Source organism: Mustela nigripes, chromosome 5, assembly GCF_022355385.1.
Source record: "Mustela nigripes isolate SB6536 chromosome 5, MUSNIG.SB6536, whole genome shotgun sequence".
NCBI lineage: Eukaryota > Metazoa > Chordata > Mammalia > Carnivora > Mustelidae > Mustela > Mustela nigripes.
In genome coordinates this window covers 28,280,653-28,293,770 of record NC_081561.1, presented here as the reverse complement: position 1 = coordinate 28,293,770, position 13,118 = coordinate 28,280,653, and the positions used below count along the sequence as shown (strand labels likewise).

Sequence of the window (13,118 nt, the reverse complement as noted above, 5' to 3'; positions counted from 1 at the left end):
CCCCCCCCCCCCCCCCCCCCCCCCCCCCCCCGCCCTCCGGAGTCCCCAGACGGCTCCACCCTCAGCAGCGGTTCTCAGGCTGTGGCCCCAGAACTCCTGGCCAGAGGGTCCTCAATGGTCTTCCTTTCCCACTTGCAAACGTACAGGAGGTTGGCTTTTCTCAGCGTACTGTCTCCAAAACAACAGGTCTCAATGGCCTAAGGGCAGAAGCCATGTGACAACTGGGCCATCTTCTATTCAGCCTTTTATGTAATTCCCCAAAGTGGAGAGCAACACTCCTTTTCTGTGTTGTTGGGAAAGAAATTACTTTTCACAAAACTGTGTTTCGTTAACATGTGATAGATTTATTATTTTTATTTTTAAATAAACCTACTTAAAACGCTTTGTGTTGATTTTGAATATAGTAAATACTATAGTAAATAGCAATATTAACCCACACAGAGGAAAAACTCTTTCGGGCCTTCAGTAATGTTTATGAGTATAAAGAGGTCCTGAGATTAAAAGAAAAGAAAAAAAAGGATATCTGTCTCCTCTGCCCTCCTCCCTCCCCTTTCTTACTCCTAATACATCCCTGCTCTGATTCCCCAGATCAGGCTCTCTTCCCTCAAGGTCATAAACCTCAGTTTTCCAGAATCTACCATCACCTCCTGAATCTTTTCCCTGCATTCCTTCCCAGTCTTTCTGCAACCACCCCCCCAGTGGAAACACATCTGTCCCTCCGGCCCCACCCATGATTAATTCCTTCCTCCACAGTAGTAAAACTGGGAGAGATAATTATAGGGTACAAATGTTGAGGCTTGGGGGGATCAAAGGGATGTGAAGCTGGGTGGGGTCCCACTTATGCAGCTGAGCTTTGTGTGGAGGGAAGGGTGGGAGAGGGCATTGTTGGTTCCACATACAGACACCACGCTGAAACAATGCTGGGCCAGGCCTTCTCGGAGGGTGACCTTGAGAGACTCCAGTGCACGGAGAGGGGAAGGATGAAGCAAACAAAGACAGGGAACTGAGCTGAAAGAGCCGAGAACAGCTTGAGACCAGGGGAGGTGGGGAGGAATGAGGGGGAAGGTGCCAGGCAGAACTCTGGAGCGGCAGACACAGCTGAAAGCACAAAGCACAGCACAGAGAAGACCCCGAAGGCTCTAGCCGACTCAAGTAGGGGGCAGGGAGGATGTGAGAGGTGTGGGACATAGGAGCTGCGGGACCAGGGCCTCTACTGCGTCAGGCTGGTGAATCTGGTCCCGGTTCCACCCCCCAGATTCACTCCCTAGGTGTGTTTGTTTACTGGTCCCTCCCTGTCTCGCTCAGATGCTCCAGCTCTCGGGATCTCTGGGTGCAGATCACATTCTCCCAGACTCCTGAGCCCTGGGTCCAGCCATGGGCCCCTCCAGCATCTTCCTGTGCATCCTGTTCCTCTGTGAGGCACTGGGTAAGGGGGGGCAGGTGGGAGAAGCGGGGATGCTGAGCAGAGATTTGCATGGGCTTCAGAAAGAAGAGCTCCTGGGAATGGCCTCAGGCCAGGAGAAGGTGGAACCAGAAGTTTCTTTTCCAAGGCATTTGAGAATGAATAACTCTCTCTTCCTTGAAGCATCTTGACATGCCTCTGTCCTCTGTCTCCCCTGTTCCCTTATCTCACCTCTTGCTTCTTTGCAGGGACCTTGCGGTCAGTGTCAATTCTTATTTGCTCTCTGTCTGGGGCACCATATGCTTAACTTTTTCACTGCCACCCTGCCTTCCTGGGTCTGGCTTTTGGTGTTACGCTCTGCCTTCGTCTCTGACTCTCTTGTTTTCTGTCATATCTGTGTGTTTCTCACAACCTCTGGATCCCTCTTGCCTCTGCGATTTTTCTTTTCCTGAGTTGTCTCTCCTCCCTTCCCTGTGTCTCTTCTGCGACTTCTGTCTGCCCTTCTCCTTCCCTTTCCCCGCTTCCCTCTCCCCACTTTGTGAGTCACCGCTCTGCATGAATCTCTCTCCCTTATCTGGGCTCCAGCCTCTCACAGGCCTCTTTGTCTCTCCTCTTCCTCTGCCCACCCCCCCCCCCCCACAGGTCTCACCACGCCCCCGCCCCCTGCCCGAGGTCGGCTCCGCTGTTACACCTGCAGCTTTGCCAAACCCTGCTACCCGGTTCCCACCGAGTGTCAGGAGGACGAAGCTTGTGGCATCAGTATTGGCACCTCAGGTAGGACTCTGGCCCAATGGCCCTTCTCTAGGCCAGTCTCCATCCATCCATCTTGCTTTTCCTGCTGCCCCACTGCCCTTACCTCCTTCCTGCCTGGACCTCAGCATTCTCTCATTCTGTCCCACAGAGCAGAATGAGATCATCGAGCGGAAGGGCTGCCTCCCACGGGCCCAGTGCCCTCTGCAGGGCCATGCCACCTACTGGTCACGCTCCTACGCTCTGCGGCACCACTGCTGTGAGCAAGACCTGTGCAACACAGCCACCACGCTGCGGCCGCTCCCCAGCCCCCTACTCGCCGCCCTGCTCCTCCTTGCAGCCAGCTTCACCTGGGGAGGCCCCCTCCTCCGCTGGCTTCAAGCCAATCTGCAGCCTTCAACCCAGGACTCTGCCCCCCTCCTCACCGCCCTCGAGACCCCTGCATCTGAGATATGCCCAAGAACCTGATTCTGTAGAGAACTCTGATTCCCAGCCTCACACCTTCCCAGACCCCTCCCAAGGTCTGGTTCCTGTGGGCACCACTCTAGCCTGGATAGGCACCTGCCCAGAGCCCCGCCTCATAAACAATATCTGTTCTAGGTCTTTTGTCTTTTCTAGATGCCCACGGCTGATGCCCTATCTCAGCTCCAGGTCTTGGTCAAGGTAGGCAGTTTGATGAAGCTGGGGGTCCCAGGCAAGGGGACTGAAGGGGCACCAGGTATGGTGAGGACGACAGTCTTGCTAGGAAAGATTAATTTGGCAGTTCAAGAACTCAGGAAGGAGGTTCTTGGGGGGAACTGTGAAGAGTAAATTTAATAAAAGTGCTATCTGAGAGTCTAGGACACTGCCGTGTGTGTGTGTGTGTGTGTGTGTGTGTGTGTGTGTGTGCTCTTTCTCTCCCTTTCCCTCCCTACCTCTCTCTCTTTAAAAGCAAACTAGAGCTGCCTGGTGGGTTGGGCTGGGCTGCTGGGACGTGAACTGTAACTTTCACCTCATTCTCCCTTTGTGTCATTTGCGTCCTCCTTCTTGCTAATAGCTTAGCTTGAGCCCCTGTAGCATGGCGGCTTTCGATGACACTTCTGAGAAAGATTTCTTCCAGTGAGGCCCAAATTTGAGCAGACACACAAAAGGGTGTCTGGTGGAGTTGCTTGCGATGGTGTGTGGGGGACACTGGCTCCTTTCTGCCTGAGACCAGGAACAGACCAGTTAGGAGCATCGGTGCCCTTCCCTGTTCTACCAGCTCAGGCTTGTCCATGGCTCAAAGACAGCCCAGCACACACCCCACCAGGGAATCCACCCACCACCCCTGTGGACACTCCCTCTACCCCCAGAGATAGCATGTGACTCTAGGGCCTCCCAGGGTGTCAGGATGTTGATAAGCCTCTCACTGCTCGGCTCCGGATGCCACAGGAAGTGCTAGGATAAGGAGGGCGGCTGGGAGTGCACCCCACCCCGTCCTGACTCAGTGCCCTCCCTGTCCGTGTGAGGAAGTCTGAGGTCTGATTAAAGGTGCGTGTTCTCCTTCCACTTCTCTGTGCAAACGAGACGGAGCAGGGATGAGGGGGATGGGGGTGGGGGATGGTCGGGCTTAATTTCAGGGCAACCTGAGTCTTCTTCCAATTCTCTGTCATTCAGTCCTCCCACCTGGTGCTTCTGTTGTCTTCTCTCCCTGCCTGTCTCTTTCCTCTAACTCGAGTCCCTTCCCTTCTCTCTTCTTTAGTTGCCTCCATTTGTCCAGTGGTTTCCTGAGACTGACTCTCCAGAATTGCTCAAATCTCTGGATTCTCCTGTCTCATCTCTGCCCATCCCCACCCCTCCTCACCCCCTAGCAGCCACCCTGGGCTCCCCTTCAGTCCCATGGTACTGAGGGCTCAGGACCACCCCTTTACTGGCTGCTATGAAACAGGAGATCACACCTGTGATCTCACAGGTGACATCGCAGAATAATACTTTGCTTTCCTTCAGCGCCCCTGAACACACACACACACACACAGCGTGACTGCTGGAGATCAGCTGGACTGTAGGGCAGCACTCGAAGCCCTTCCCCTCCTTGCCAGGTTTTCAGGCGAAGCCTCAGGTGCCAGATGGCCAGAGGGACAGCAGATCACACTTCCAGCAGATGTCATGGAGATCATTTGATCTTGGGGGCAGGTGGGCTGTGGGTTTTGTGAAGCAGAAAGACAGATTAAAGATACTTTCATTCTCTACCTCCTCAGGAACAGGGGCCCCCATACCCACCCCAACCCCAGTCTCCTTGGGATTTAAGCCTGCACCCTGGAGTGTTCCTCACCTGAGACGGGCCAAATGGATGTTCTCATAGACCTGGATTTCAGGTTTGAACTGAGGAATTGAGGCACCTGGGAAGAAGGAGTTACATGGGGTGCAGCAGAGAAATCACCAGATAACTCAGAACTATATTCCTTACTACCTCCTCCCCTAGAGAAGGTAGGGATAGAGGCAAGACGTGAGCCCAACCCTCTGCCACCCACCCACTCACACATGCTCTCTTCTTTCCCCCTGGGAGGAAACTGGGACTCACCTCTGCACTGAGTCCCCTGGGCCCTCTGTCTGCAGAGCACGATGCTGACGGCCAGGATGGTGAACCCCTGACCCACTGTGAGCAAGAGCATCACGATCCAGGACACGTCCCAGCCCGTGGAAGGGGCACAGAGGGCAGGGGAGGCATCCGTGGAGGCTACAGTAAGGGCAAGACAGCAGGGATAAGGAGGGACGCAGTGAGGGGTTTGTTCCCATGCCCCAGAGAGAGGCTTTCCCCCTGTAGTCCAGCAGGCTCTTACCACCAAAAGACTTCATAAGCTTCTTTGTCCCTAGTTTCCACCATCCCACTTTGCCCATATTCAAGCCTCTCATGTTGACCCCATCAACTTCTGTTGGTAGCAAATATCAACACACCTGTATCCACCTATGGACAGCTAACTCCAGAACAGACCATCAGCCGTAACTGCAATTCTTCCTCATATCCTTAATAGTAATCCAAACTTCCAGGACAAAGTAGTGCCTTCCAATTCATTCTTTCTTTCACTCATTTAGTCCATAAGCATTCCCTGAGTGCCCACCAAATGCCAGGCACCGTATTAGGTGCTGAGGGTGTAGAGGGAAGTAAAACCCATTAATTGGCCTTTGCTTACCAAAATAATGTCCATTTGCTCCTCCCTCCTGCCTCATAAATGGGTCATTCTACATTCAATAGCATTCTTTCTGTGGGTAATGGACTTCTAATTGTTAAAACAATTATATATTTTTTCCCCTTCTATTTTCACTCACAGTAGTCCATTATAACATTAGCACATGTATCTTTACTTCAAAAGACAATTCCCCCATCAATAATTCTTTTCTTCATGTCTGTTATGAGATATTCCATAAAAGTCATAGATCACCCTATTTGTAATTAATGGTATATTCCACCAGAATCCTTCTCATCCCTTTTGGCCAATGGTCTCTTCCACCAGAAAGCTGGCTTAAACAACCCCTTCTCTATTAGGGAGTTATCAATGAGAGAAAAGGCCCTCTTCCTACAGGTGATGGTCTGCTCCACCAGAAATCACCCCCACCCACCCAAATCTGGCCAATTACAAAGTCATGTCCACTTCCTCTAGCCAGCAAGTGCAGAATGTGCCAGAGGCAATATCCTCTCCCAAATCCTCCCTCAGTTTACCTGTCAAGCTAAAGCTGACCCCTTTGTTGTGAGGCATGAGGCAGCGGATGATTCTTGCTCTATGTTCCTCTGACTCAGAGAGTCCCTCCCCAGGACACACTAAGAGCAGGGCAGCCCCATCGCCCCAAAATGACTGTACACGGCCCCTCACAGGACCCTTTCCCTCTAGCCAGGTCACAGAGTCTAGGCGTCTGGCAGGGGCCACAGAGCACATGAGGACAGAGCAGTGGGATCCATCGGCAGCCCTCGAAGATAGCTGGGATCCTGTGGGAAGAGAGGGACCTTAGTTCTCTGCTGGGCTTCCTGACCTCCAGTGGCCCCCGATTTACATGCCTTCACTAACCTCTGAGCACGGAGACATCATACATCCTCCAGTTCTGGTACCTGTGGTGCTGACCCAGCACAGCACACCAGTACCGACCAGCGTCTCCCTCCTTGGACCCTTCCAGCCACAGTGAGAAGTTCCCCAGTAGTTTGAGTCTGGATGCCCTGGTGGGCTTCCCGAGGTCTGGGGCTGGCCTGACCACTTGGACTTGGGCCACCAGGGCAGTGGAGGAACCTGCTGCTGGGCTGTGGAACCAGGATAGGAGTTCATCTCCACTCAGGGTGGGCGGTAAGGGACATGGCAGCTCCAGCACCTCCCCCGAGGCTACAAAGATGGTCTGGATATTGTCTGTGGGGAGGAGATTGTATGAGACTAGAAATCGCCATCAGATCAACAGCTCCCACTTGACCTCCAACCCCCAGCTTCTGCCCCTCCTGGGAATTCCCCCAGCATGGGTCTGGCTATGAGCACTTTCTCAAGTGACAGCTATGAAGAAGTGAGGAGGGGAGGATAAAGTAGGGCCTTCCTCCCCTCTCCTCCAGTGGGTGAAGGAATCTGAAGACAAGAGAAAAAAGGCTAGAATAGTTGGCAAAGACCCTTTCTCTTCCTCTCCTTTCTCCTTTTCTGGATGCATTTTCTCATCTATTCTTATTTTCTAAAGGAAACTGTACATAACAACAACAACAAAAATAGACAACAAAACAAAAGCCCCCAGATTAAAAAATTAAACATTAGGGACACCTCAGTGGCTCAGTCAGTTAAGCATCTGCCTTGGGCTCAGGTCATGATCTCAGGGTCCTGGGATCCAGCCCGCATCAGGCTCCCTGCTCAGTGGGGAGCCTCCTTCTCCCTCTGCCTGCTGTTCCCCCTGCTTGTGCTCACTCGCACTCTCTCTCTCTCTGACAAATTAATAAATAATTTTCAAAAGATTGAACATTAAAAACATTTAAAAAAGAAACTATACATAACCTGGACCCTCATTGTCTCTGGGTCTTCCCAAGAATTAGAGGAAGTGGGGAATCCGCTGGGGTAAATCTATCTCCTTGAGTCAAATGCCTTCCCCAGGCTCTGAGGAGAAACAGCAGTAGTTCCTTACAACCTTCCGAATAACCAAAGAATCCCCCACTTCCTCCTCCTTACCTGCAGCAGACCAGGGGGCTCCACATAGGAACAGAAGGAAGAGGAATAAGACCGCCATGGGGAGAGGCTGCCAAGTTCTCTCGCCCAGGACCTGGTGTCCTGCAGAGGAAACAAAACCCAGATACAGTCCCACGCTCCCTGGTTTGGAGTGACATGGGCCTCTGAGGGGATGGGAATGCTGGGGAGATAAAGCCCAGCTTCATATTTACTGGGGAAAAAGTGACCACCACCTTTCAGTTCTGAGGGGGAAAAGACTCAGCCCAGGGTGTTCTGAAGAGGATCTCCTTACACTTCGGACTCCACATCAGCTGAAGGAGACAGATCAAAGACTTTGTGCTAAAAAGCCTCTGCAGAAGGCGGCACAGCTGTCTACCTTCATTCAGTCTGGAAGTACATTCTGTGCTCTTTCCTCCACCCTAGGAGAGATGCCAACCATGAGTGAAGAACCTGAGTCTTCATGTTGGTCTCCACAGAACCTGGCATAAGACTGCATACCTAGTCAATACTCCATAAATAATTTAGAATGACTTTCCCTGAGGCTCCCTGGCATACCACTGACCTCTTCTGAGCCCCTAATGAGTGTATTAAGTTACTACTGAAGGAACTGGATAACAGGGGCCTGGAGAATTCACCAAATCCCTCTACCCCGGGCAGGATTCTCAAAACAGAGTTTCATATAGCTCTAATAGTTTTTAATGTGTTATTTGTTTATTTATTTATTTATTTAAAGATTTTATTCATTTGACAGAGAGAGATCCCAAGTAGGCAAAAGCAGGCAGAGAGAGAGAGAGGAAGGGAAGCAGGCTCCCTTCTGAGCAGAGAGCCCCCGATGGAGGGCTGGATCCCAGGACCCTGGGATCATGACCCAAGCTGAAAGTAGAGGCTTTAACCCACTGAGGCACTCAGGTGCCCCAAATGTGTTGTTTATTTTTAAAGGTTAGTTAAAAAAAAATTTATGGGTGATCTATTTATTTTTTAAAAAATTTATTTATTGGAGAGAGAGTGCGGGAACGTGAGGGGGGTGTGCCACAGAAGGAGAGGGAGCAGCGCCACAGAAGGAGAGGGAGCAGCAGACTCCCCACAGGAGCTCTGCCCAATGCAGAGCTCAATCCCAGGACCCCTGGGGGATCCTGACTAGGATCATGACCTGAGCCAAAAGGCAGACACTTAACTGAGCCACCCAGGAGACCCTTTAAGTTTTTGTTTTAATTCCAGTTAGTTAGTTAACATACAGTGTTTTATTAGTTTCAGGTATACAATATCATGCTTCAACACTTCTAAACATCACCTGGTGCTCATGACAAGTGCTCTCCTTCATTCCCATCACCTTTTCCACCCATCACCCACTCCCCCAACCATCAGTTTGTTCTCTGTAATTAAGAGTCTGTTTCTTTCTCTCTTTTTTTCCCTTTGCTTGTTTGTTTTGCTTCTTAAATTCCACATATGGGGATGCCTGGGTGGCTCAGTCAGTTAAGCATCTGCCTTTACCATGCTCAGGTCATGATTTCGGGGTCCTGGGATGGAGCCCCACATTGGGCTCCCTGGTCAGCAGGGAGCCTGCCTCTCCTTCTCCCTCTGCCGCTCCCCCAGCGTGTGCTCTCTTGTGCATGCTCTCTCTGTGTTAAATAAATAAATAAAATCTTTTTTAAAAATTCCACATATGACTGAAATCATATGGTATTTGTCTTTCTCTGGCTGACTTATTTTGCTTAACATTATACTCTCTAGCTCCATCCATATCATTGCAAATGGCAAGACTTCATTCTTTTTTATGGCTGCATAATATTTTATAGAGATATATGTGCGTGTGTGTGTATGTGTATACACACACGTATCTCACATCTTCTTTCTCCATTCATCAATCAAAGGACACATGGGCTGTTTCCATATATATTGACTATTGTAAATAATGCTGCTATAAACATAAGGATGCCTGTTTCTCTTTGAATTGGGTGTTGTTGTTGTTGTTGTTTTTAAATATTTTATTTATTTATTTGACAGATCATAAGTAGGCAGAGAGAGAAGGGAAGCAGGCTCCCTGCTGATGACAGCCTGATGCGGGGCTCGATCCCAGGACCCTGGGACCATGAACCCAGCTGAAGGGAGAGGCTTTAACCCACTGAGCCATTCAGGTGTCCCTGAATTGGGTGTTTTTTTAACTCTAAAATTCTTTTCCTTTTTTAAAAAAGATTTTATTCATTTGAGAGAGACAGAGCACAAGCGGGTGGGGATGGATGGATAGGGACAGTGGGAGAGGGAGAAGCAGGCTCCCCACTGAAAGCCCAACTTGACCTGAGCTGAAAGCAGATGCTTAATCAACTGAGCCACCTAGGTGCCCCCTTAAAATTGTTTCTGATTAAATATTCTATGCATACCAAAGACTATATCAAACCTAACATAATAAGTAAAAGAAGCAGGAAACAAAGAGCATGATTTGTATGATTTCATTTCGGTAAAGTATGAAATTAGGCAAAACTAATCTATGAGTTTAGAAATAAAGATAGTGGTTACCCTTGGTGGGGCAGGTAGTGATCTGAGGAAGATCTTGTAGATGTGGTATAATGTATTCTTGATCTGGAGGCTGAGTACATGGATATATTGAAATGGCACACTTTTCTGTATACGTGTTTACTGCAATAAAAAGCTAAAGAATGTATATTTTATGTGGGTGTAAGGTACAAGGAAAAAGAAAACAAACCTGAATCTCTAATAAGAAACAGTATTACCATTTCAAAGGTTCTCTATGCTGTGTTACACTATTCTAAATTTGCTCTTTCTTTCACTCTCTTGATCATTAAATTTTATTTTTGGACGTTATATGTACAAATGGTGTCAGGTTGTATGTAACCTATGGCTTTCTTTTTTCCCCTCAACATTACGGTTTTGAGATTCGTCCACGCTTGAGAGCGATAATTCATCTTTTCTCTTTTTTTTGACCGTATTTCACACCCCTTAACAATACTGAATCCTCCTATCCATGACTGCGATGCAGCTCTCCGTTTATTCAAGGCTTTGCTTAGCTCTTTCAAAAACGTTCATAATTTTCTTCATGAAATCTTGCATTTCTTTGATTAGATCTATTCCTAAACACTTTTTCTTTTTTGTTGCTCTTGCCAAGTGCTCCTAATCATTACCCTTCATTCCCACTGTCGCTCGAGAGTCTGTCAATATTAAGGAATTTTTTTTAAAAGGCGGGGGCGGGGGGGGACTTAACTTCGCCTGATACGTTCTAACTCTCAGCGTTCCAAACGCCTCCAACTAATTTCTGACCATTGCTCTATCCGTAGGTCCATCTGCACGAAAACCGTCCCAGGGCTCGAGGCGGAGCCTGTACGTGCTGACGTCAAGGGCACGCAATACCTTAGAGGCCGGGGAAGGGCGGGGCCGGTAAGGGGACCTGCTGCTGGGAGAGCAGCGGCCGGAGCGGGGGCCATGGCGAAGCTGCTGAGCTGCGTCCTAGGCCCCCGGCTCTACAAAATCTACCGGGAAAGGGACTCAGAAAGGGCCCCGTCCAGCGTCCCCGAGACTCCAACTTCAATCACTACCCCCCCTTCCAGCTCCTGGGTGAGTCGAGTTCTCCCCTGGTCAAAAACATGGTACGGCCCAAACCCCTTTGCGGCCTTTGCTCCCCAGCAGCGCCCAATATTGGAAATCGGTGGAGCCTGCTTGTCAAGCCAGTTGTCTGCAAAGTGCTCTTTGTGTTTCCTGGGTTAAAGTCCCGCCTGCGGACCGGCTTCCTCCTTTATCGCCGTTTGCCACCGCTTTCTCATTCTGACTACCACTCCTTGCTTTTTCCTTTCGAGGCCCCCCACCCTGCCTTTCGTGGTTCGTGCTGGTCCCAGTTGACTCTAAGTCCTGGAAGAGACCCAGCGCGGATTCGAGAGCTGGATGATTCTGCCGTCAGACTCTCGATTTCTTCTGCCTCAGTGCCCTCCCCAGTTCTGTTTTATCTTCCTTCCACCCTGGCCTTGAATTTCAAGATGATTTCTACATACGTATCCGCTGACCCCCACCCAACCGCCCACCCTATCTTGGAGGCCCTAGGGTCATCACGTCCGTGAAAGCTGGGGGTGGTGGTAGACTGTGCCCCTACATGTTTTCTACCTTTTCATTGGTAGTCTCAGACTGTGTTTATTGCCCTCCAGAGCTGCCCGCCCTCAGCCACATTCTCTTCCTTAATCACCCCACTGTTACTTCTGATCTTCTTTCCCTCTTCAAGTTGTCACAGTGTCTCTCCTTTCTTCTCTAACTCCTGTCCCCATATGCACATGCCCACAACCCATTTGAAACTGGGTCATGAAAAAGGATCACGAAATGTCCAGTGAGGCTGTCACTTTTGCTCGCAAGTCCAGGCCACTATGTTCTCATGGTCTGAGGTAGGAAATTGAGTTTAGAGTGGGGGTTGGGAAGAGCGGCTTCTTAGGGAGCCAGGGATGTCCCAGGAGGGATAACTTTGGAGGCTAGAACCCAGGGACACACGTCTGGGCTCTCAAAGGGAAAAGGAAGGACTTGTCAGTGGACATGGTCCTTGACTCGGCTGTCTGTTTTGGCAGGATACGTACTACCAACCTCGTGCCCTGGAGAAGCATGCTGACAGCATTCTGGCACTGGTATGTCTGCCCTGATGTCTGGGACTACTGCATCTTTTCCCATCCAGTTGCCTTCCCGAACTTTCTCCTCCCCAGCGTGGGGGAAGGCAGCGCTCCTGGGGGGTGGGGGATGCTCTGGGCTCTGCAGCCTACCTCTCCAACATACGTGTGGACACGCTCTCAAGCACACATACTTGGCATTCCCCTTTGGTGTGTGCACTGCTTTCTGTGGGGCAGCCTGAGCCCTGAGGAAAATGTGTTTACTCTTGGGACTGTCTGCAGGTGCTGAGTCCTGTGGTCCCCAGTGACTTGTCCTCCCTGGCAACTAACCTCTTGGCTGCAAAGACAGCTGTTTTCTCTGGCAGAGTTCCTATGGTGACGTTTGTGCATCTCTTGGGGACCAGGCCAGGCACTGTCCTGAGCAGGGCTGATTGAAAAGGCTTGGTTAATTTGAGCAGAAAAAGAAACTGGCCTTTAAATGTGGTGAAATTATGTCTGGAGACAAGAGGAAGAAACGGGAACATATACCTAATCTCCCCAGCCTCTGTTATGCTCTGATATGTTGCCTTTCAACAAATATTAAGCACCTACTGTGTTATGCACAGAATAGGTCCTTGATATGATCTCCCTCAGGTTATCCACTTTGCTCAGAGCCTAGGCCTGGAAACGGCAAACCTCTGTGTGTGTATTGATTGCTTGTCCCTGTCTCTCTGCTGCAGGCTTCAGTCTTCTGGTCCATCTCTTACTACTCCTCTCCCTTCGCCTTCTTCTACTTATACAGGAAAGGTCAGTGTGGTTTCAAAGGTGGTGGGCAGGTTGTTGGCAAATGAGCCAACCCCCGCTAAAGAGGAAAGGGGACCTGTGAGGATGGCTTGGCTTCCCTCTTCCATGAGGCATCTTCTTCCTCCAAGGGCATGGCTGTCCCAAAGAGAGGGTATGGGGTGGAGGTGGGGGCTGTCCTGGGAAGAGATGCCAAGGGGCAGTGGGGAAAACTTCTCACATAATGCCTCTCCCCTCCTAGGTTACTTGAGCTTGTCCAAAGTGGTGCCGTTTTCTCACTATGCTGGGACGTTACTACTACTCTTGGCAGGCGTGGCCTGTCTCCGAGGTAGGTCCAGAGGGAGCCTGGTTTGAATCTAGCCTTCACTAGATTATATAGTATATTATATAGCTTTTGAAAATATAATTTTTTTTTTTGGGGCGCCTGGGTGGCTCAGTGGGTTAAGCCGCTGCCTT

General features: G+C 50.2%; 3 protein-coding genes across 3 annotated transcripts in view; 2 read left to right on the top strand and 1 right to left on the bottom strand.

Annotated features, from left to right (window-relative positions):
• The first annotated feature begins 1,063 nt into the window (after positions 1-1,063).
• LOC132017803 (lymphocyte antigen 6G6e-like) lies at positions 1,064-2,721 on the top strand. Its single transcript, XM_059399861.1, has 3 exons — positions 1,064-1,426; positions 2,045-2,176; positions 2,304-2,721. The coding sequence occupies exons 1-3, from the start codon at positions 1,375-1,377 to the stop codon at positions 2,618-2,620; spliced, it is 501 nt and encodes a 166-aa protein (XP_059255844.1). The 5' UTR covers positions 1,064-1,374; the 3' UTR covers positions 2,621-2,721.
• A 1,562-nt stretch (positions 2,722-4,283) lies between these two features.
• Positions 4,284-7,351, bottom strand: LY6G6F (lymphocyte antigen 6 family member G6F). Its single transcript, XM_059399860.1, has 6 exons — positions 7,294-7,351; positions 6,172-6,501; positions 5,829-6,092; positions 4,692-4,847; positions 4,443-4,509; positions 4,284-4,308 (listed from the first exon to the last, which is right to left on the bottom strand). Exons 1-6 carry the CDS (start codon positions 7,349-7,351, stop codon positions 4,284-4,286), a joined length of 900 nt encoding a protein of 299 aa, XP_059255843.1.
• Positions 7,352-10,649: 3,298 nt separating this feature from the next.
• Positions 10,650-13,118, top strand: part of ABHD16A (abhydrolase domain containing 16A, phospholipase) — a 15,634-nt gene continuing 13,165 nt past the window's right edge. Inside the window, exons 1-4 of the mRNA XM_059399859.1 lie at positions 10,650-10,857; positions 11,847-11,903; positions 12,602-12,668; positions 12,904-12,990. Of these exons, the coding sequence (XP_059255842.1) occupies positions 10,726-10,857; positions 11,847-11,903; positions 12,602-12,668; positions 12,904-12,990 (343 nt within the window). The 5' untranslated portion in view covers positions 10,650-10,725. The remainder of the gene's footprint in view (positions 10,858-11,846; positions 11,904-12,601; positions 12,669-12,903; positions 12,991-13,118) is intronic.

What these genes read in the sequence shown, in the direction of transcription:
- LOC132017803 (XM_059399861.1), top strand. Translation starts at nt 1,375, where the DNA reads ATGGGCCCCTCCAGCATCTTCCTGTGCATCCTGTTCCTCTGTGAGGCA. An exon ending in GTTCCTCTGTGAGGCACTGG is followed by an intron (nt 1,427 to 2,044) that starts GTAAGGGGGGGC and finishes CCCCCCCCACAG; the next exon opens with GTCTCACCACGCCCCCGCCC. An exon ending in CATCAGTATTGGCACCTCAG is followed by an intron (nt 2,177 to 2,303) that starts GTAGGACTCTGG and finishes TCTGTCCCACAG; the next exon opens with AGCAGAATGAGATCATCGAG.
- LY6G6F (XM_059399860.1), bottom strand. Translation starts at nt 7,351, where the DNA reads ATGGCGGTCTTATTCCTCTTCCTTCTGTTCCTATGTGGAGCCCCCTGG. An exon ending in TGATGTCTCCGTGCTCAGAG is followed by an intron (nt 6,093 to 6,171) that starts GTTAGTGAAGGC and finishes CTCTTCCCACAG; the next exon opens with GATCCCAGCTATCTTCGAGG. An exon ending in GGTCAGCTTTAGCTTGACAG is followed by an intron (nt 4,848 to 5,828) that starts GTAAACTGAGGG and finishes CCCTTACTGTAG; the next exon opens with CCTCCACGGATGCCTCCCCT.